This window comes from Panicum virgatum, chromosome 6N (genome assembly GCF_016808335.1).
Source record: "Panicum virgatum strain AP13 chromosome 6N, P.virgatum_v5, whole genome shotgun sequence".
In the NCBI taxonomy this organism is placed as follows: Eukaryota; Viridiplantae; Streptophyta; class Magnoliopsida; order Poales; family Poaceae; genus Panicum; species Panicum virgatum.
Window position 1 is genome coordinate 41,411,778 of NC_053150.1, and position 19,894 is coordinate 41,431,671.

General features: G+C 46.6%; 3 protein-coding genes across 6 annotated transcripts; all 3 read right to left on the reverse strand.

The window, feature by feature from the left end:
- Positions 1 to 495: 495 nt before the first annotated feature.
- On the reverse strand, positions 496 to 5,740 carry LOC120677752 (D-3-phosphoglycerate dehydrogenase 1, chloroplastic-like). Its single transcript, XM_039958934.1, has 5 exons — positions 5,042 to 5,740; positions 1,979 to 2,355; positions 1,764 to 1,874; positions 1,573 to 1,668; positions 496 to 1,460 (listed from the first exon to the last, which is right to left on the reverse strand). Exons 1-5 carry the CDS (start codon positions 5,637 to 5,639, stop codon positions 783 to 785), a joined length of 1,860 nt encoding a protein of 619 aa, XP_039814868.1. The 5' UTR covers positions 5,640 to 5,740; the 3' UTR covers positions 496 to 782.
- A 3,558-nt stretch (positions 5,741 to 9,298) lies between these two features.
- On the reverse strand, positions 9,299 to 14,722 carry LOC120677710 (protein ecdysoneless homolog). 2 transcript variants are annotated; one of them, XM_039958879.1, is made up of 6 exons: positions 14,625 to 14,722; positions 12,911 to 14,304; positions 12,235 to 12,474; positions 11,194 to 11,333; positions 10,488 to 10,648; positions 9,299 to 9,674 (listed from the first exon to the last, which is right to left on the reverse strand). In XM_039958879.1, the coding sequence occupies exons 2-6, from the start codon at positions 14,179 to 14,181 to the stop codon at positions 9,501 to 9,503; spliced, it is 1,986 nt and encodes a 661-aa protein (XP_039814813.1). In that variant the 5' UTR covers positions 14,182 to 14,304; positions 14,625 to 14,722; the 3' UTR covers positions 9,299 to 9,500. The 2 variants fall into 2 exon arrangements, with proteins under 2 accessions (XP_039814813.1, XP_039814812.1); XM_039958878.1 differs by having other exon boundaries at positions 12,235 to 12,567.
- LOC120677711 (putative lipase ROG1) lies at positions 14,535 to 19,803 on the reverse strand. Of its 3 annotated transcripts, none has more exons than XM_039958880.1 (10): positions 19,155 to 19,780; positions 18,993 to 19,060; positions 17,879 to 17,949; positions 17,392 to 17,634; positions 16,885 to 17,048; positions 16,700 to 16,755; positions 16,544 to 16,596; positions 16,330 to 16,438; positions 15,764 to 15,861; positions 14,535 to 15,108 (listed from the first exon to the last, which is right to left on the reverse strand). In XM_039958880.1, exons 1-10 carry the CDS (start codon positions 19,748 to 19,750, stop codon positions 15,037 to 15,039), a joined length of 1,530 nt encoding a protein of 509 aa, XP_039814814.1. In that variant the 5' UTR covers positions 19,751 to 19,780; the 3' UTR covers positions 14,535 to 15,036. The 3 variants fall into 3 exon arrangements, 2 of the variants coding, with proteins under 2 accessions (XP_039814814.1, XP_039814815.1); XM_039958881.1 differs by having other exon boundaries at positions 19,145 to 19,760; XR_005676428.1 differs by having other exon boundaries at positions 15,052 to 15,108; positions 15,764 to 15,887; positions 19,155 to 19,803.
- Between the last annotated feature and the right edge of the window lie 91 nt (positions 19,804 to 19,894).

Below are 19,894 nucleotides of genomic sequence, written 5' to 3' on the forward strand. Positions count from 1 at the left end.
TTTTATTATTTTTATAATGGCATAGGTGGATAATTTACACAAAGATTAGGGGGTTACTTTAGATTTTTTTTTATAATGGCAGAGGTGGGTAATTTAGATACATGTTTAGGGGGTTACTTTAGTCTATTTTTATAATGGCAGATATGGGTAATTTATTAGGAAAGATAACAGATCCTATGGTTATTATAATTAGAGTTGCTGAATTGATGGCTGAATGTTTCTGATTTTTGTGAGAATTTATAGAATCTCTCTATTTTTTTAGAGTGTCCACATAAAATCCTAGGTGGCTTCACGTGGAGGCTCTATATGAGCCTCCAATTAGTAATAGTAAAATTCTTCCTCTTTCTCTGTAGAACTTTCTAGAAGCTTCTCGATTTTATTTTTCTTCTCTCATACTCCATGGTCTTGTATCCAGTATTTGGGTTCGTGAAACAATATCACAATTTAGTCCACCACACAATACCGGTACAGAAGTCTGCATTTCCGGCCGTGATGTTGTTCTTATAACCACATTATGCCGATAAAAGATACAATGTTTATACAGACATAATAACGCCATGCATATACCTTATTCAGACAGGGCCAGTGGCCAACCCAACTACCCAAGGCACCCTTCACCATAGTATGCTACTATACTACCGACGTAAAAAATGTAGAGCTCCCGAGACGGACAGGCAGACAGCGCCACGGGTCGCGTTCCTCCCTGTGGCCATCAGACGTCAAATCCCCAAGTTCATCACGTACTATCTCAAATATCAATCCTACATAAATCTCGCTTTCCATCATAGCTCGAGGAAAACGAACTCCTCGATCGCCGGGATGCCCCCGATCTTCTCCAGCGTCTCCTTTTCGGGCTCCTCGTCGACGCCGATGGCCATGATGGCCTGCTTGCCGCGGAACGTCCGGCCGACGCTCATGAAGCTGATGTTCACGTTCCTCTGGCCGAGGATGTTGCCGACCTTGCCGATCATCCCGGGCTGGTCGATCTGCCGGCACAGGATCAAGTTGCCCTCCAGGCTGACGTCCACTTCGTAGGGCCCCACGAGGGTGAGGTGGGGCACGCCGTACTTGACCCGGCCCTCCAGCACGATGTCCCCACCGTCGCTGATGGCGCCGGCGAACTTGGACTGCACCTGCGAGAGCCGGACCTGGATCGACTCCAGCGGCGCCTCGGCGGCCGGGCTGTCGTGCGCGACGCGCTCCTCCGTGATGCGGAGACCGCGCTGCTTCGCGCTGTAGTCCGCGTTCACCAGGTTCACGAACGTGCTGGACACGGGCTCCACCAGGCCCTTGGTCACCATCGCGCGGAGGAGCCTCGTGTCGTCCAGGTCGTCGGGCCCGCGGGCCGTGGTGTACACCACCTTCACGCCCTTGATGCCGCTTTCGCCGGCGACGAGCTGCACAGCCAGCCTGCCGAGCTTCTCTGCCAGCGAAACGTAAGGAGCGAGCTCTGACATGACCTGCCAAAGGCAACAAACATATCAATCATCTCCCGGTACATGCACAATTGAAGCGTACCCGATTGACAAGTGACATGTCGATTGTCGAGATAGAGAGAGAAGCTTTTGTTACCTCAGCTGGGACCATGGGCGCATTCACGGCTGTCGCTGCGAGCTCGCCCTTCAGCGCACCAACCACAGCTTCCGCAATCTCGATAGCGACACCTTCCTGCAATTTTGGCGAGTTCAGTTAAGTTATACAATCAGAGACAGCGGCAAGTGGCTTGCATCAATACAGGGCATGGTTGTAGGTAAGATGCAGACCTGGGCCTCCACAGTACTTGCTCCAAGGTGGGGTGTTACAGTCACGTTCTCATGTAACACCAGCTTGCTGTCCTTAGGTGGGGGCTCCACGGTGAAGACATCAAGAGCCGCCTGCTCCACATTGGCAAAGAAAAAGGTCAGCTTTCCGCCGAATCGATCTTCACAACCAGTTGTGGTAGAATAGAACTTGAATTGAAGAAACTTGTCATGATCACCTGCGCAACTTTGCCTGAATCAAGGGCCCTCACTAGAGCATCTTCATCGATCACTCCGCCCCTGGCCACATTGATGATCCGAACACCGGTCTTCATCTTGCCAAAGGACTCGTCATTGAAGATCTTGGATGTTGTCGGTATCAGTGGCATGTGGAGGGAGATGAAATCGGCTCTTGTTATGGCCTCGTCGAAAGAAACCAGCTCTACTCCGATGGCACGTGCCCGATCCGCTGGGGCATAGGGATCATGAGCGATCACATGCATACCGAGCCCTTTCGCTCGCCGTGCTACCTCTGAACCAACCTTACCGAAGCCCATGATGGCAAGAGTCTTCCCAACCAGGGAAACCCCTACGTACTTGCTTCTTTGCCATTTACCTGTGTGAAATGGAGAAAAATTCTAATCAGAACATTTCTTGGAGAGAATGATTGCACAGTTGCTTCAAGACTTAACAGGGAATTTCAAGAAGATCAGCACACATAAGAATTTTCCTTTTGGTGATGTCATATCATTAAACTAGCATAACCAGATGGAATACTTGCTTTTGTATTATTCCTCAGGTCACATCGTCATATAATTAGCATCCACAACAGATAAGCGCATCCCAGTAATGATATCAAGTTTAGCAGGCGAATTCAATAAAGATGGACTTACATATACTATGCTTCAAATTAGAAAAGCCAAAATGTTTTTTGGTGTCATCCGAAGCAGGAAGTAGAAAGTGTGTCCCTTTTTTATAAGTAGTATCCAGAAGTCCAGATATTAAATATCAAATGGCTAATACAATTAGCATTGCTGTCTGGAAAAGTTTTAGTAAATAGCTATATTCACTTTCTATAAAGATTAGACTCATGGATCGAATTCTCCACTAATCTGCTGAGGCACCAGGTTCCTTTTAAAGGAAAAGATTAATAGGGACATGTTACCAATGTAGTAGTTGGTAGATTCCTCAAGCAGCAACTAGCAACTGAATTTGAACCACTTTTATCTCACAGTACACGTTGAATGTTATGATCACTACATGTGTAAAGGTTTGCTGCAGTAATGCATTTCCAAAGGACAGAACAGTTTGAGGTTTCAATCTTAAATTCTTAATCTCCAGACACACTAACAGCATAATCACCTGGCCTATCCTGAATTATAGTGCATTTATTTTGGTCAAACTGACTAGGGTAAATTGGTGGGTTGTCATTATCTGAAAGGGACTTCACAGGATTGAAAATGGGCAATGGACTCCCAATCAACTGTAGCAGTAATAGGCCAGCATCACAATCAATTAGATCGTAGGCTAAAAGAGTCTTAGCAATGTGTACAGTAACCTTTTGTAGGGTCAGGTGATTAGCTGAAGTAGACGTTGTCCTTACATATGTATAGTATTCAGTAAATTGAGTATAATCAGATCTGCATGGTAGGTAGTAGCAGCACATAAAAAGGATCGGTAGTGACGACTTCTTTGGTTTTGGTGGTACCGTGTGGATCCAGGCCCATACGTCAGTGGCCCAAAGAAGGGCCAAACAACGGCCGACGGGTCTGTTGGTGTGGTGGTTACAAATTCCGGCAAATACTATTTCTAATTTATTCACCGGAAGCAAGATCCCTCAAATTGTTTCAATAATTGGATCTTTATATAGGCCCACCCTGTAGTTCCTCAGGGGGGCAAGAATAATTCGTACGCGTGATATATGGGCTTGTTGTGGGGCTTGTACGCGTGATATATGGGCTTGTTCCAGTGTGCTTATGTGGAACCTGATTCGTTGTGAGTTGGGCACAAGTAGAGAACCTGTATGATCTCAAAAAAAAAAAAGAGTAGAGAACCTGTAGGCAACCAGATTCATTGAATTTGCCCATCTTTCAGTATACTACTGTATCTAGTGTCATCAATACACTGACTAACGGGGACCACTGGAAATATTTGGCCATCACAGGGTTAATATAATCAAGAGAACTTAGAGAAGCACGTGGACCCAGCAAACATGCAAAGTTGGTGCGCAGCCAGCCAGCCTGTCATGATTGAACTGTAAAACTAAAAAAAGTATATTACTGTAGAAATGGATCGCACTATCTTAACCATAAGAACGAAACTGTAGACAGTGTAACAAAATATCAATGCCAATGGGAATTTTTTTTACGGGACCCAATGGGAATAATCAATTACTGTAGAAGAAAGTTTGCATAAACAAATCATTGTGGGGGTATCAATAGCCACCAGCAATTAGTTGAGCTCTCAAGCTCTATTTTATTGTCTATTTTTGATCTGCCAGATTCGATGACGACATAAACAAGTGCTTAGATTTGTTTGAGACGAAACTGTTGCCTAAGCTGGGAATGCTCATGCGTGACATCAGGCATCAAAAGCCAGTGCTATCCTCAACTTTCCAATGGAAATACAGTATTTATCTAATCAGAAGAAAGTTTGTGATGGATCACTGAGCACCAGAGGCTATCAACTGCTCTAGGTTTATTTTATTTGCGTTGCCAGATTCGATGGCGACATGAATATGAAACAATGCAACCTGTTTCGCATCCGGACCAATGCAAATAATCTGAGGTCTTGTTTAGTTATGCCGTGTAAAATTTTTGAAAGGATATTTTTTATATTTGAAGTACTAAATATAGACTAATAACAAAATAAATTACAGAACTCGTCTGTAAATCGCGAGACGAATTTAATGAGCCTAATTAATCCATCATTAGAGGTTGTTTACTGTAGTATTACTGTAGCAATTTAGCGTCTAATTATGGCATACTTAGGTTCATTAGATTTGTCTCGCGATTTACAGACAAATTGTGCAATGCGTTTTTTATTTCGCCTAGATTTAATTTTCTATGCAGCTGTCGAAATTTTTTTTTGGAATTTTGAACTTTGCAACTAAACAAGGGTGATTCTAGAAGGACCCTGCTGTTCATTGGCTTGGCCTGCCCCTCTCTCTGTCTAGCACGTGAACCCAAGGCTAAACATGATTAACCACCCGCAGCATAAGACAAATGAGATGGAGGCCAAGTTAATCAACCAACCAAGCGAGCCGAGGAGGAGAGAGCGCTTTGATCATCAGGGTCACTCACCGGCCTTGAGCGCGGCGTCGGCCTGCGAGACGTTGCGCGCCATGGACGCGAGCAGCGCGATGCCGTGCTCCGCGGCGGCGACGGTGTTGGCGGTGGGCGCGTTGACGACGAGGCAGCCGGCCTCGGTGGCGGCCTGGAGGTCGACGTTGTCGATCCCGACGCCCGCGCGGCCCACGACCCGGAGCCGGCCGCGCCCGGCCTCCAGCACCTCCCGCGTCACCTTGGTGCCGCTGCGCACGATGAGCGCGTCGAACTGGGCCACCCTGGCGAGGAGGTCCGCGGGTGCCATGCCGTACGCGCACTCGACGTCCGCGAACTCCCGCAGCACCGCCAGCCCGGCCTCGCTCAGCTTCTCGGCCACCAGCACCGCGGGCTTGGGCCGCGGCGCCCCGCCCGACCCGTCCCGCGAGATCCGCCGCGCCGGCGCCTCCGCCGCCACGGGCGCGGGCGCGGGCGACGACAGGGTCGCGCACCGGACGCGGACCCGCGCCGCGGACCGGAGCGAGGCCGAGGCGGCGGCGAGGCGGGCCCGCGCCCCCGCGGGGCTCGCGGCCGCGGCCGCGTGCGGTGTGGGGAGCAGCGCGCGCGAGGCGGCCATGCTTTTGCCTTCTGGTGTGGTGGGGTGGCTGATTCGGATCCCGCCCGGTGGTGATTTGCGTCCGCGTTTCGCTGGCTGGCGAGGTCCTCGGGGGAAGAAGAGGAGGATGGTTTATAAACGCGAGAGGTGATGGGGGCTGGTGCGTGGAGGAGGTAGGTGGGGTTATTCTGGGGAGTCGAGTGGGGAGCGCTTTTGTTTCAAGGGTGGGTCCGGGAGTTATTAATGGGGATCGGCGCATCCTGTTCGTCAGATATTTTCATTTGAACCCCGGATGCTCAATTCGACAATTTTCTTTTGTGATGGAGCAGAGCAGGAATCATCATAGCTGGTAGTGTTTGGCGAGAGCAATTTGGGCTGTGCTTGGCGGGCATGCTGAGGTGCTAATTTTGGCTGCTAAGTTGTAGTTGCTGTGGATAAGCATGGATAAAGTTGGAGTAAGCGCTGGACCTAAATTTGGACACGGATTCTGTCCGGTGGTTGACTGCCCTTCCTGGGGTCTTGGATGAGTGTCCAGTGTTTCTCGGTTATGGACGGCTGAGGAGCTCCTGGTATCTCGCCGGTAATGCGGTCCGATCCCAAGACATGGGGTTCTCGTGTCGTGGCCCGTTCTATCCGTCACGAAACGTGAAACTCCCGTGGGCCGATCTAACAGTCAACAGAATGGTATCTTTCCTCTTGCAACCATCTCTCGCCACATTATGCCTATATGGATACAACCAGCCTCGGTTTGGCTCTTTCCGGAGAGAGGGAGGACGTCCTCTTCCTCGTAACATTAGCATACATTTTCCTTTCTATTGATTCGGGGCATCCACTATCAGCTCCCTTGCCTACGCCACCGCCTAATATCGTTGGAAACGATCCTACCAAAGGATCATTGCACACTTTGCACAGTACAGGCTGAAATCCTTTCAAAAACAGTAAAAGCGTGAAAGTCACCGAATTCGTTCCGCAAAAAGTAGAACATCAGAATATCCACTCCGCATAAAAAGAGTAAAAGTACAACAAAAGCACCGGTGCAAATTGCACGCACCCACCCAAAGCGACCGGCTACACTCGAGCAAGTTGCACAGCTCGGCGGTGACGTCACGGGACGCACCTGACCCCACCGCCCGGTCATTCCCCCCGTCGTTCTCCAAAGCTGGCGCCGCGGGGTACTCTACTCTCTCTCTGTTTTTTTTTTTTACTTTTCACATAGTTCGTGGAAAATCCCCTCCGTTGCTCCGGCCAGACTCCGGGAGGGAAGCTTCGTCGCAGCTTCCATCCGTCTCACTCCCACGTGCGGCAGCGAGCTCGCGTTGGACTCGCCGGCTCGCCGCCGTGCCCCTGCTTTCCAGCCAGTGGAAAGTGCGGAGACGCCGTGCGCGCGCGGAAACGTGGCTCCGCGCAGCCGGGGGCGAGGGCGACGGGAATGAGGAGGGATATGCGGATCCGCGCCCCGGAGCAGATCGGGCACCTCGACTGGTGAAACCGTGAAAGAGATCGCTGGCCACGGGTTAGGTGGGGAGGGAGGAGGGATACGGCGACACGCCAGTTGTTTCCTCTTGTAAAGAACAAGAAAGATTCTTGCGCCGTGGGTAGGCGCCGTATCGTATCTTTAGCTTTCTTTTAACTTTTTTTTCCTTCTAATTAATATCACAGGCAATTCTTCTACCGGTTTGTTAAAAAAAAAAGAAAGATGCGCTAGCTTGTGGCCGCGTACGCGACAACTGGGGCTGGGGGTGTTTTCTTTGTTTCACTGGCTCCCCTGCTTGTCTGCTTCCATCGTCTTGTGGTAGCAGTGGCTTGGTGCGATGCCCACACTTTGCTGGGAGATTTCCTTCCCTCCCTAGTGGCCGGGCTGCCATGTCGGACTGCTGGTAGAAGGGGATTAACATATTGAAGCATGATCGCCCGTACTGTTTCAGTAAGTAGTTTATGCTATCCTTGCGGTGGAGTTGTGATTCCCGGGTCCATATTTTCTGCTACCGCTGAAAGCAATTACACGGACTCGTGGTAGATCTTGGCATAAGCAGAAAATTGGGCTTGGGACGTAGTGTCCGTTTGACGCACCGAAGAGGCAGGAGCTAGTGAGCTACTAGCCACACACTCTCATCGTCCATTCGACCCCCCGCACTCCTCTTGCAAAACAGCAAAAGCCATGCTTTGCCACAAGTATTCTATACCTACCTTTTTTTCTTTCGCAATCTTTCAAGTGTACCTTGGCTGATTCATCACTCGTCGTCAGTCGTCACTGTCAAAGTGTTAAAAAAATGCACGTTTCTTCCCATGGCCATTTATTTCCCCGATGATGAATCTACGGGTGACCGGACGGTGGAAACTTACGGTCAACTCCACCTACTCCACCACATGGTGGACCCCACCACTCCTCCTTCCCCTTCTTTTTTCTCAAGCGCTCCCGGCTCCTTCCCCTTCCCCTTTCTTCCTCTTCCTTCGTCCTCCCCAGATCCAGCGCAGGGGGATCCTTGCCCCTCCTCCTTCTGGCCTCCCCCTTCCCTTTCCCTTCCTTTTCCACAGGCCAGATCCATGGCGCGGCGGGGCGGAGGCAGGCCGGCGGTTGGCCGGCGGCGGTGCGCCCGCGGAGGGGCGGCGCGGCGGGCCAGAGGCAGGCCGGCGGTTGGCCGGCGGCGGTGCGCCCGCGGAGGGGCGGCGCGGCGGGCCGGAGGCAGGCCGGCGGTGCGCCCGCGGAGGGGCGGCGCCGCGGCAGGGAGGCGCGGCGGGCCGGCAGTGGGGAGGCACAGCGGCGGGGAGGCGGTAGGGCAGAGCGGCGGCGGGCTACGGCGGGGCTGGGAGCGGCGGTGGCGCCCAATTAGCCTTTTTTTTCCTTTTTTATTTTTTTTGGATGCAAAATTTTTTTATTGTTTTTTAGTTTAGGTTGTAAAAGTTTTTTCCCCAAACTTTTTTTTATTTAGATGCAAATATTTTTTCAATTTTTTCTCGTCAATTTTTTCTATCTCGCCAATTTTTTTCTTAGAAAATTTTTTATGTCTCTCGCCAAAATTTTTTTCTCTAAAATTTTTCTTTGAAAAAATTTCTTGAAATCAGAAAACGACAGAAAACTTACTAAAATAGGAAAAAAACCGAACGGTCGGAAAATCGACCGTACGGAACCCCTCCATATGGTTGACCGTAAATTAGCGGCACCCATTTATTTCTCTTCGCTTCCATAGAAAGATCCAAAAAGGAAAACATAACTGCGTAACGTCCCTGCCCAATTTCCTGCTGGCTGTTCCCAAATTGATGTCTTTCAACTACAAGACTCGCAAATATAGCTGTGTAACACCTATAAACTTCATGGAAATTTAATCAAAAGCATTCACAATTCAATCGAACTCGATGAGACCACGGGACTGTTTCCGTTAGCTACCTCTAGCTTATCCAGATCACGAAAGAATGACCCCTCCACAAAGTACACGATAGCTGCAACAGAAATGGTAAGAATCCAAGAAGTTGCTAGTATATAAGCTTCCCCGAAGATGCACTACTTCACCCAAACCTGCATAGCCAACTACATCTTAAGGACTACGACTATATCAAGCCGTAATAACTGCTAAAGTAGATACATTATATAGATGTTTATACTTGACAGCTCATGTAGATTGGTAGTCCATACTTGTCAGAGAAAAAAAAATTAAAAGATTGCCTCAGTGGCCCAGTCCAAGTTGATGCTTCTGCCTTCTGTGGGCAGAAATGCCATGCCACACCGCCAAACTCTATTTCTCAAGTCTCAACGTTTTCCATACAAGTATGATATCAAGGTTAGACAAGACATTATATCACAATACATCGGGTAACTGCCCATAAATGTAAGATAAGTCATTCCTATTTTTCCCTGAGATCTCACGTGTACACTAATACACAAAATCAAGACTTTTTACCATCGGGAGGTACCTTTACGCCCATAAGTCCTAGCAGATTCGAAGCTGGACCGGGAAGGCCTTGTTGAGAAGAGTAAGAGTTTAGAATGCTCTCCACAAGATTCAAATCCACATCAACTGGAGTCATCTCCCCATCAGTAGCTGCAACATTTGATGGGCCCTGCAAGGCTCCACAATGTTTTGGATCAGTAAAATGAAATAACACTTCTAGCGAAAATGAATGCAGTGCCTAGTTCCTAATCAAGAGTTCAATAAGTCAGAACCAGAAATATGGAAATATGGAAATGGATTCCCCAAATACTGGTTCACTGATCATGAGTAGGTTGGATGTGCATTAGGCTTGAACAATTTTGCAAATGATAGGGAAAACTGGTAAGAAAAGCAGACACATGCTAATCCAAAATAAGAAAAATCTGCAGACACATGTCACAGAAACGAATAGGAGATTGTATATATCGATTTCTTCCTGCGTAGATTTATAGAGAAAGATGCTAAGTGATAAACTTCTTCAACTTCAAGATTAGCTGACCAATATATTTAACTAGTCAATCCAACTGGACTATGTCAGTAGCAGGTCTACTACATGGCAGCATCCTTGGAATTTAAAACATGGCACAGAAACCTTGAGATCAAATGACAATATAACAACTAGGAAGGAAATTAAAAGCCAATGAAGAACCATCTAGATGTTGGGAGATCATTAGTGTTTTAAAGTTCTTGTGGAACCTTAACAGCATAAGATAGTCCTCAATTGGACCTCAATATGGATTTTTTTTTTTGCAACTTAGGGACTTTTTTTTTCCGAGAGAGCATCATCATGATAGGACTTTTAAGAACCAATTTAGCTAATACAGTGATACAAAGTCTGTCAACTTTACCTACTCTTATTCAAGAGTCCACGAGGCAGTGCCCTATCCTAAACACAAGATGAAAAAATATAGAAGCAGGCAACATCTCAAATAGACAAGGCTACCTCATCGATGGTGCCTGTGCGTGGTGCGCGAGCAAAGCTTTTCTCAAGAGTTGTACTGCTTAGCTCTTTATTTAAAACATCTGAATATGATTCCATAAAAGAATCATCCATATCCTTGTCACCTAATTCCTCAGGAAAATCATTCTCTTCATCAGAATCATCTGTACCACAACAAACACTCTAAATCAGTAACTTCCAGTTCATACTGAGGTCCAAAACTAAGATTCGGGTATCATGGAAGCAGCAGAATGAAGCCATAAAAAAGTTTGAGATATATATACTTAAGAACGGAAAGAATAACTAGTAATAGATGAACATATGAACTAGAAAAGGTAGAACAATATAGTCTATACGGTTTGACCAATCCCAAACATCATAGTTACTTTACAGCCCCTTACCCTGCTAACTACTAGGCACATCTGTTCAGTTTCCATTTAACCACATAGGAAATCAAAGTATGTCAGCGATTTAATCATATACACTAAAAGACATGAGCAAGTAATAGATCTCAGTTTGCATTTTTGCAATGATCTCAAACTAAGCCATCTCCACTCCAAAAAAAGTTTCTAAAAAGGAAAAGGAATCTTCACCACATGGGATGGCCCAACACTACGAACCATTTCTAGGAATAGCCAACACTAATAACTGACAATGTAACATAGGTAAAAGAAAGGATTTTGAATGGCATGATGAAAGAAACAGATACCAAAGTCCATGTCAGATGATGAGGATTCTCTATCAAAACCATCATCGCTGCCAGTTTGCCCTCGTGAACCTTCACCAAAAACCGACTCCATGGCCTTGAAGAACTGGTTGACATCTAGGTCCACTGATTCCATCTCTCTCCTACAAGAGGAAAAAAATCAGTTGATGAACACCAAAAGAAGCTTTTCAGTAGCAAGATGCTCACTTAAGTAGATATAAATAGAAAAGGTTAAATTGCATGAAACCATTCAGGTAGCACAAGTGCTAGCAAAACAATCCAATTACAACTCAGATGCACACAGAAAACAATGTAACAACTGTTTTTGCTCTACATTTCGTCTATTAAAAAATGAGTTCAATCTTGCAAATATCCTTCAGCCTCAACTCCCAACTATTAAGGCTATAAATTAAAGCCACCCCAGATCTAGGGCAACATGCATAAACCTAATCAATTCAATAGCATTGTATGCAGACAACTGTCAGATCAAGATATGTCCTAGGCTATCCTCATGTGATAAGGCCATCACATGATGCTCATTGATGTCTTCTTACATATTAATGTAGGCACACGTTCTGAAAAGATGGACTGATGGAAGCGTTTCAAATACAAGACACAACAAATTGGAAGGTACCTACTACAGAAACAAATTCACATACCATAGTAACAATATAGACCAATCACTCGTAGCAAAAGGCACAGAGATGGCAGAAATTACAGCTGACAAATTTGCAACATAGTGTCTGTTGGGGTTACTTGTTTGGCAGGTAGATTAAAGTTCTCTAGAGCTTCATAACCGATGTTCCTACTTACAATCCTATATGTATTCAGTATTCCGAGATGTAGTGGATATTTCAGTGATTGTAAATGGGATGAGAAGTTTGGACAAACTGTCTATATCTTAAAGAACACAGATGCCAGCAACAATCGAAGAAAGAAAACTCAATTTCCGAAGAACTTGTCCAACTGACAAGTTCACTCAGTGATATGTTAATCAAAACAGAAACCTATGTTATAAAAATGAAAATGAATCTAGAGGAAAACCTGTTCGCAGGAACTTCAGCTCCCTCGAAGCTGGACATTTTGCGAACAAAATCTTGCATGGATTCTGTAATCTCTCCCAGCTTAAACTGGTCTGCCTGGGATTTAGACCTGCCAGAGACACTTTGCTTTTGACTTTTCCGGTGCTTCTTTGCAGCTTCATACTCTTCCAGTTCTTTCTCCCTTTCACGGAGCTCAGCATTTAACTCCTCCTCCCCACCATATAACCAGGAGTCATCATCACTGGGAGGAAGATCAACACCTTTAAATTCATCAGCTGAGTATGGCATTGATAGGATTTCATCAATTCGACAGACTGGTTCACTTAGTATCTCCCTGTGAGATACCACAAGAGTGTTATAACATTGAAAAGAATTGCACTGTCCCTGGTACAGTAATTTAGTTTAAAGATATTATCAGTGGTTCAAATAGGTGTCTCTGACACAGTATGGTAAAGCTAGCAAGGTAGCCTCAAGAATTATCTGGAATGTCATTCACTACTTTCTTATCATTTTCCTAGAGAACATGGCTATGACTGCACTTCAGGAAGGAACAGATAATGAATATAAAATCAGATTGATTTTTCTCAAGGGTAGAAACTAAAACAGCTTCTGATTGGAATAATTGCATGATCACATTGTTTGGCATAAAAAAGAAATATATAGCTAGATCCACATACCTCGTTCTTGAGTACAAAGTGGAGCTCTTATAATATTGCATTGCATTCTCCATAACCCTATTGTATTCCTTTGACCCAGGAAGCAGCCCTTCAAAGCATCCAGTGGCCTCCAAGCTTTTCCTGTAAACCTCCCACGTGCTCCCTTTACCTTCTTCCCCCTGGTGTCGTCTCTCCTGATACAACATCTCGAATCCGCAGGCAATCTTCATCCCCAGCTCTGCCTCCATCCATTTCTCCGGCCCCTCCTCCCTTCTCGGCATTGGGTAGCCCCTGGGCGCCTGGAAGTTCTGCTGCACGAGCTGTGCGTACATTGCTCGCGTCATCCGCACCGAGGTTCTCACCATCTCGACCCCATCCCCACCGGGCCCCTTGACGAATTTCTCCATCCTCGCCGCGTGCTTCATGGTGTCAATGTCCCGGTCATAGAACCCCTCGACGGCTCGCGCGATCAGGCACGGTTCCTCCTTCAGCACCTTCGCCACGGGCGCCGGGACGATAACACGCGCCGTGTGGAGGTTCTCCGCCGCCCGCTCGGGCAGCCCGGCGATGCGGCGCTGTATCGCCGCCCGGACGGCGTCGGGGGCGCGGGTGTCGATGGAGTCGTCGCGGACGGCGGCGAGCGCGGCCTCCAGGGACGGCGTGTCCGGGAAGAGGGAGGGCGGCAGGATGTGGAGCTCGCCGCGGAAGATGAAGACGCGGTTGGGGGCGGACTCCGGGTCGAGCCACCGCGGGAGCGCGAAGGCGGCCTCGATGAGGAGGAACTCCCCGTCGGAGTCCCAGGCGCGGGCGGCGATGTCGGGGAAGGCGCGGGTGAGCGCGAAGAGGAGGGAGACGGCGAGCCACTCGTCGGGGAGGGAGTCGCCGAAGCGGAGCGCGCCGTGGAGGTGGGGCACGGGCGGCGAGGCGCAGAGCGCGCAGGGGGCGGCTGGGTCGGCCGGGACGGAGAGCGTGAAGGGGTCCCGGTGGAAGAGGTGGGAGGAGAGGAAGGGAGCGAGGTGGGAGAGGAGGGAAAGGTGCATGGTCTGCAGCGAGGCGAGGAGCGCGGGCGCCGGGAGCTTGGTGGGGAGCGGGAGCGGGTAGACAGCGTAGAAGAGGGTGTCGTCCGGCGGGCGGCGGGAGGGGAACGGGAAGGGGTTGGAGGCGGTGGCCGCCATGGAGACGAGACGAGTTGAGGATGGGAGACGGGACTCGCAGTCGCAGAGCGGCGCTGAGTTTGGGTCCGGGCACGGGGTTTGGGGGTCCGGGCACGGAGACTTGTTGGTTGGTTCCATGCGGGCCAGACGCCAGGTGGGCTCTGGCCCAAAGCCGAACCCGCTTGGAGCCGACTCAGGAAGGCCCAGTAAAATTTTTCTCACGTCTTCTGAAGATAAAATGCTCTCCTATTTTGAAGCGTCCTGAGAGATTAAGAAGGTAAAAACCATATTTGGTACTAATTGAGTAACCCATGCTCTTGCATGCATATACTAAACGGAATATTTTTTGAAAAATTTTAAGATCCCAATTTACTTGTTTTTATTAAGATGGAGTAATTCATGCTTTTTTATATAAAAAATCACGCTGCAAACATAAACTTTGATTAAGAGTGTAATGCACGCAGTGCAAGTGTGTCGATGGATCACTCGAATATTGCAAGCTTCAGTTTGCATGTAAATAGAATCAGATAGGAGAGATCTATTTCCAGCAACATCTGTTTACTTAGTTGTGCAATACATACAATTATACAAGGGAGGGGGCAGATTATGGTACAGTTGGACGAGCTAGCGTTGCTGATGGAGGACGATTAGAATCTGGGGCTCCACTCTTCGTCTGCAGCTAGGGGTGGTAAAGGGCCCAAAATTTTGAATTAAAATATCTAAGGGCCGGACCCTAAAAGGGCCGGGCTCTAATCTTATACAATTTTGACCTAAAAAAATTTAAGAGCCCTTGTTGGGTTGTGAAGAGGCCACTAGGGCCATGGCCCATTACCACCCCTATCTGCAGCGCACGGGCCTAAAGAATCAACCACATTACCTGGGGCAGGAAACTGCAACCTAGAAGGAAAAAAATGCAAAGGCAACATTGAAGGATCACTGATCAACAAATTGCGACAGTGACATTCGCCAAACCCGCAGTGTAGGTTCCATGGTCTAGACGATGAAATTGTCCATCATGTGGTTGATCACGTCTGCTCCGTCCGAGTTTAGCCAATAGCTTTTCACCTGGTATTGGAAGAGTACAAGATTATTGTAATGGGCATGTACCAGGCATACGCAATGTTATCACAAAAAGTGCAGTGAAAGACATGATCTTTTGGAGCCAGAGCTAACATGAGCAATGTCATCTTTAATGAACAAAAGAATAAAAACTTCCCGTGATTCAAGGTAGAATTAAAAATGTTAGTACCAGTCAATCTGAAGTACAGAAACATATTAACAATTAATTTACTAAGCTTGTAAGTTTGATGCATGATACAATAGAAACAATTGTAAAGTAGGGAAAAGGCAACCCTGCAAGCAAGAGTATACTTCACCATTTTTTGTCCTTTTTTAGTTGTATTGGATCAGAATTTACTAGATATTGAAGGTCTGACAAAGCTGCTACCAATACGAACAGATAGAAGGATTATACTACTAACATTTGAACTTGGTGAGTGAAATAGCGAAGTTCCTCACAGGCACTTATTGATATCTTCTAGGAATACTAGACGCAACACACAAAATACACTCTAGCGAGCTCTCGCTGCCTCACGTTCTACTTTATCCATCTGAGCTGCCCAAGGGAAGTTCAGATGCCACAAAATGCAAGTCATCCAGTCAAAAGTGTGAACTTAATCAAAAGAAACTGCAATTTGAAATAGTTTTTTTTTAAATGTACCTGAATGGTGTTATGTGCAACTAATCTTTGGCTGCTTTTCTGGAAGCTCACATCAACACGTTCCCATGGAACTTGCGTAAGGCCTCTTATCATCTCCTCTGCATATAGAGGGAATTCTTGTCAGCTGTTGTTAAACAAATCAATCTTAGGATTTTGGAATAAACTAATATTCTAATCTGAAGAAAGAATAATGTTAAGGGTATGTACTATGTAGGAAGTTGAGAAATATATCGAAATCATTAATGGACAGTATTAAAATTATTCCATGTAGCAAATTTGACTGAATGGCTGGAGATACAATCTTTATAACTTCATGTACAAAAATATTCCATAGTTACTATGCAAAAACAGAGGTTGGAGATGCAGCAGTGCAGCACTACCAGAAGACATGCATAATTCTCCCAGCACAGGGAAAAAAGGCAAAGGAAAGACATGTGTGATTCATTTATCTCGAGGCAGGAACTACGAGGTACAGCACAGCCAAAAGGTAACTTAAAAAATTCCAGTATTTAATGGCTCTGCATACATTCCTCATCAAAAACAGATTGAATGAGAAGTCAGCATACCTTCTGGGTCATAAAGATTAGCACGGGCTTCTGTTTCATTATTGTTTGCAACTTCCTTCTCAACATAGACAATATGTGGATACTTTTCATCACGAACTAGAAGACGATGCTACAGGTGCCGAAGAAAGGTAAATTGATTCAATAATAAATACAATTGATAGTGTATTTATTTACAGAGCAGAAAGTATAAAACGAAAGTACTGTCAATACATACTTTTGGCAACTCATGCTGACGCCGGATTGATGACGTTCTCCACCCAACCATATCTTTTTTTAAGTTAAGTGGATACCATGTCAGAGGTGAGAAATGTAACTCAGCATGGATAATTAGTACTGTACACAGAGAAGAAACGAGGATCTTGAAGGATACGGTCAAAATTGGCATTAGCATATGCTACACGCCGTTTGAAGGAGCGCAATGCAGACCTGCATAAGAGAATAAACTGTACTTAGATTTGACACAGCTGAAGAAAGAATAGGACTTCATTTCCATACAAACCCATAATATCAACCATTTCAAATAGAACGGATACATCAACTATTCCATGTAACAACCTGAATTGTAAGTCATCACAGTCATCAACCATTCGAAGGAGGAGCGGCCGTCTACCATCATCATTGTCTGTAAGGAACAAATGCTTTCCAGTTCTCCCAACAATCAAGTGTGCAGTTTCTGATGCTCTTCTCTCAAGGAAAGGCAGGCCACATAGAAAAGGCAGCTGGTGGAAGAATCTGAACATGAGACTAACATTACTGGAGAATTTGAATGTTCTTGCTCTACTTCAAGTGAAATCAAGGCATTTCGTGAGCATAATAACACATAGGAAAACTAAATTAACAGAAAAACTGAGTATCCAGTAAATTTGCAGAAATGACAAAAACCTAAGTTCTATGATGTTGCATGGCTGGCTAACTTGCACAGATGTAGCTACAACCTAAGATTTCTCATAATCAATTCAAACAATGGTAGGGTACAGTTCAACCATGTGAAGTTAACACAGGAAATAACAAACTGATCGATTTTATTCTTGTTATATAAATGGCGAAACAGATCAGTATTACCTGTTTGTTTCCACTTGAACCTAAATGTGGCGATGCAAATGTTATAAAATTCATAGGTTCTAAGCCAGCAATGAGACCCTCCGAGTGTTCAACGTCATCTCTGCTCTTCCCGGCAGAAAACTTACTTCTGTTATTAGGTTCATAAAGCCTTCCTATAGCATATCTGGCAACAAGACCACCAAGAGAGTGTGCCACAAACGAGATCTTCTTCACACCACTTCTTTGCTCTACAACTGATAGAACCTATAATAATTTAATTAGGTTCCAATATGAAATGATAAGGTTAAAATATATGAAAAGAAGCCCAGAAGCTTGGCACAAAGTAACACATAATTGACATTGTTAACCTCAACAGGGCTTGTATATAATAACAAAAACACTGTAGATTGTGGTTAATGTTACATAAAAAGAGACGAATTAGATGGATTGGCCAACCATGCACATGTAGTTAATCACAGAAATGATTAGTAAACACAAAATATATTACCTCATTCGCAAGCCTTTCACCCATTAAGTCAACACCGTCAAATGTCTGAGTTGCAGAGTTGCATTGACTTCCTGCACAAAAAGGTGAAGTCTAAATCTATTTACAAGAAAAGGAAGAATCATAGAACGAAGAGAATATGAATGCCAAATTCAAAAGGAATTTCACAAAACTACAGTTACACTACCCAAGCTATAAACAATATTATACTTCTACGAACTTATTTCAGATAGCACTTTTAAAAACAACTACACTTAGACTAGTTAGTAATAACAAAACACAGTCCAAGAAAAAAGGAATAAAAGATCTTATATACTTGCAGAGTTCCTTTGAACTTAGATAGACTTAATAAGAGAATTTATTGGATTATAACCAGGTCATGTCAACTGAGACTTCTCGGATCAAGATTTGGCATGCAACTAGCCAGCTAGGTGATGCCACAAATGCATCTTATGATTGTGTAGGAAGAAAGAGTGTCACAAACTAGTAAGGCTAATACAGACTTTCTCATATATAAGTGGTCATAGGAGGACACAGACACACAGTTACTTCACCTCCATGCCAAGTTGTGTTGCCCATCTACATCACTATCTCCTAACCGATTTGTCAGAGCACTTAGTCACACTGTGTGGTGGATCGGCCTACAAACTCATGTTTCTCTTTCAAACAGTAGCTTGAGTAATAAATAGTCCCTCTAAATGAGAAGTGCCTAACCTCCCACTTTCTCGTCAACTGGACAACTATTTGCAAGTTGCCATGGACTGACAGGCACTCAATCTTCCATAATTATTTCATACCTCCCAACTTAATGTTGTCACTTAATCTAAAAAAAACTTTATGAAGTCACCATCATGTCTGTTCTAAGCATTCTTTCAGTGCACGTCTACACTCTACTTCCTAGATAGTTACTGTATTTCAACCATCCAAAATCGTAGCATGAATTGGAATATTAAACCAATATCACAATAACCTCCCCAAAAAGTTAAAACACACGCACAATTCCACAAATGAAGATGCCTTTGCCTGCTTACTTAGCCAGACAACCCTCGACTCAACGAACAACTACATTTAACAATCAAGAATGAAGTGCAATCCGCAACGGATTGGGGTTACTCACGGTGCACGATCACCTTGTCCGGCATCCGCCTCACGAACTGCTCCGCTGCGAACTTCCAATCGTCCGCGCTGCAAAACGACAACAGGGGCAAAACTTAAGCCACGCCAAACCAACACGCGCAAGCCGGGGCAACCAACTAGGCCGCAGCGCACGCGGATCCACCTCCCGACGAGGCCATTGACCATGATGACGAGGTGCTCGGGGAACCCCCCGCCCTGCGCCACCTCCGCGGCCGCACCGGCGCTCCACGAGTCCTCCCCTCCGCCGCGCGCCGGCTCGACCTCCACCTCGGGCGGCTTCCCCTTCGCCTCCTTCACCGCCGCCGTCCCCGCCGCGGCCGGCGACGGCGCCGGCCGGAAGCTCGCCGTCCACCGCCCGCCGCCGCTCCCCGCCGCCGCCTCCGAGGAGCTGAGCGCCAGCCGCAGCCTCGCGACGGTGCGCGGCCACCGCGAGGGCTGGGCCCCGGAGGCCGGACTCGCGGCGCGGCCCATCGAGCCGGTGCCGGCGGCGATCATCCGGCGGCGAGGAGGGTGTGGGAGCAGGAGGGGGAGACTGTACCGGCCGCGGAGACCTAGATGCGGCGTGTGGAACCGGCGCCTACTGGTGGTTACTTCGCGGGGAAGGTGGGGACCCGAGGGAACGCGCAGGTGAGGAGAGGCAGAAGCTTCGGGGCGAGCAAGGGGAAGATGACAATGATTGTACTGTGCTAATGGAGGTGACGAGGGGGGAAACAAAACAAAAGGGCGAGCGAGATGCATCGTTGAGTTCGTGGGCTGTAAAGCGCGTAAGCAAACCAGCCTGATCCGGTGGCTGACAATCGACAACCAACCACCACTGCTTCATCAAGTTGCAAAGCATCCTTCTTTTTTTTTCTTTTGAAGGACGCTCAGATGTCCGTGTGC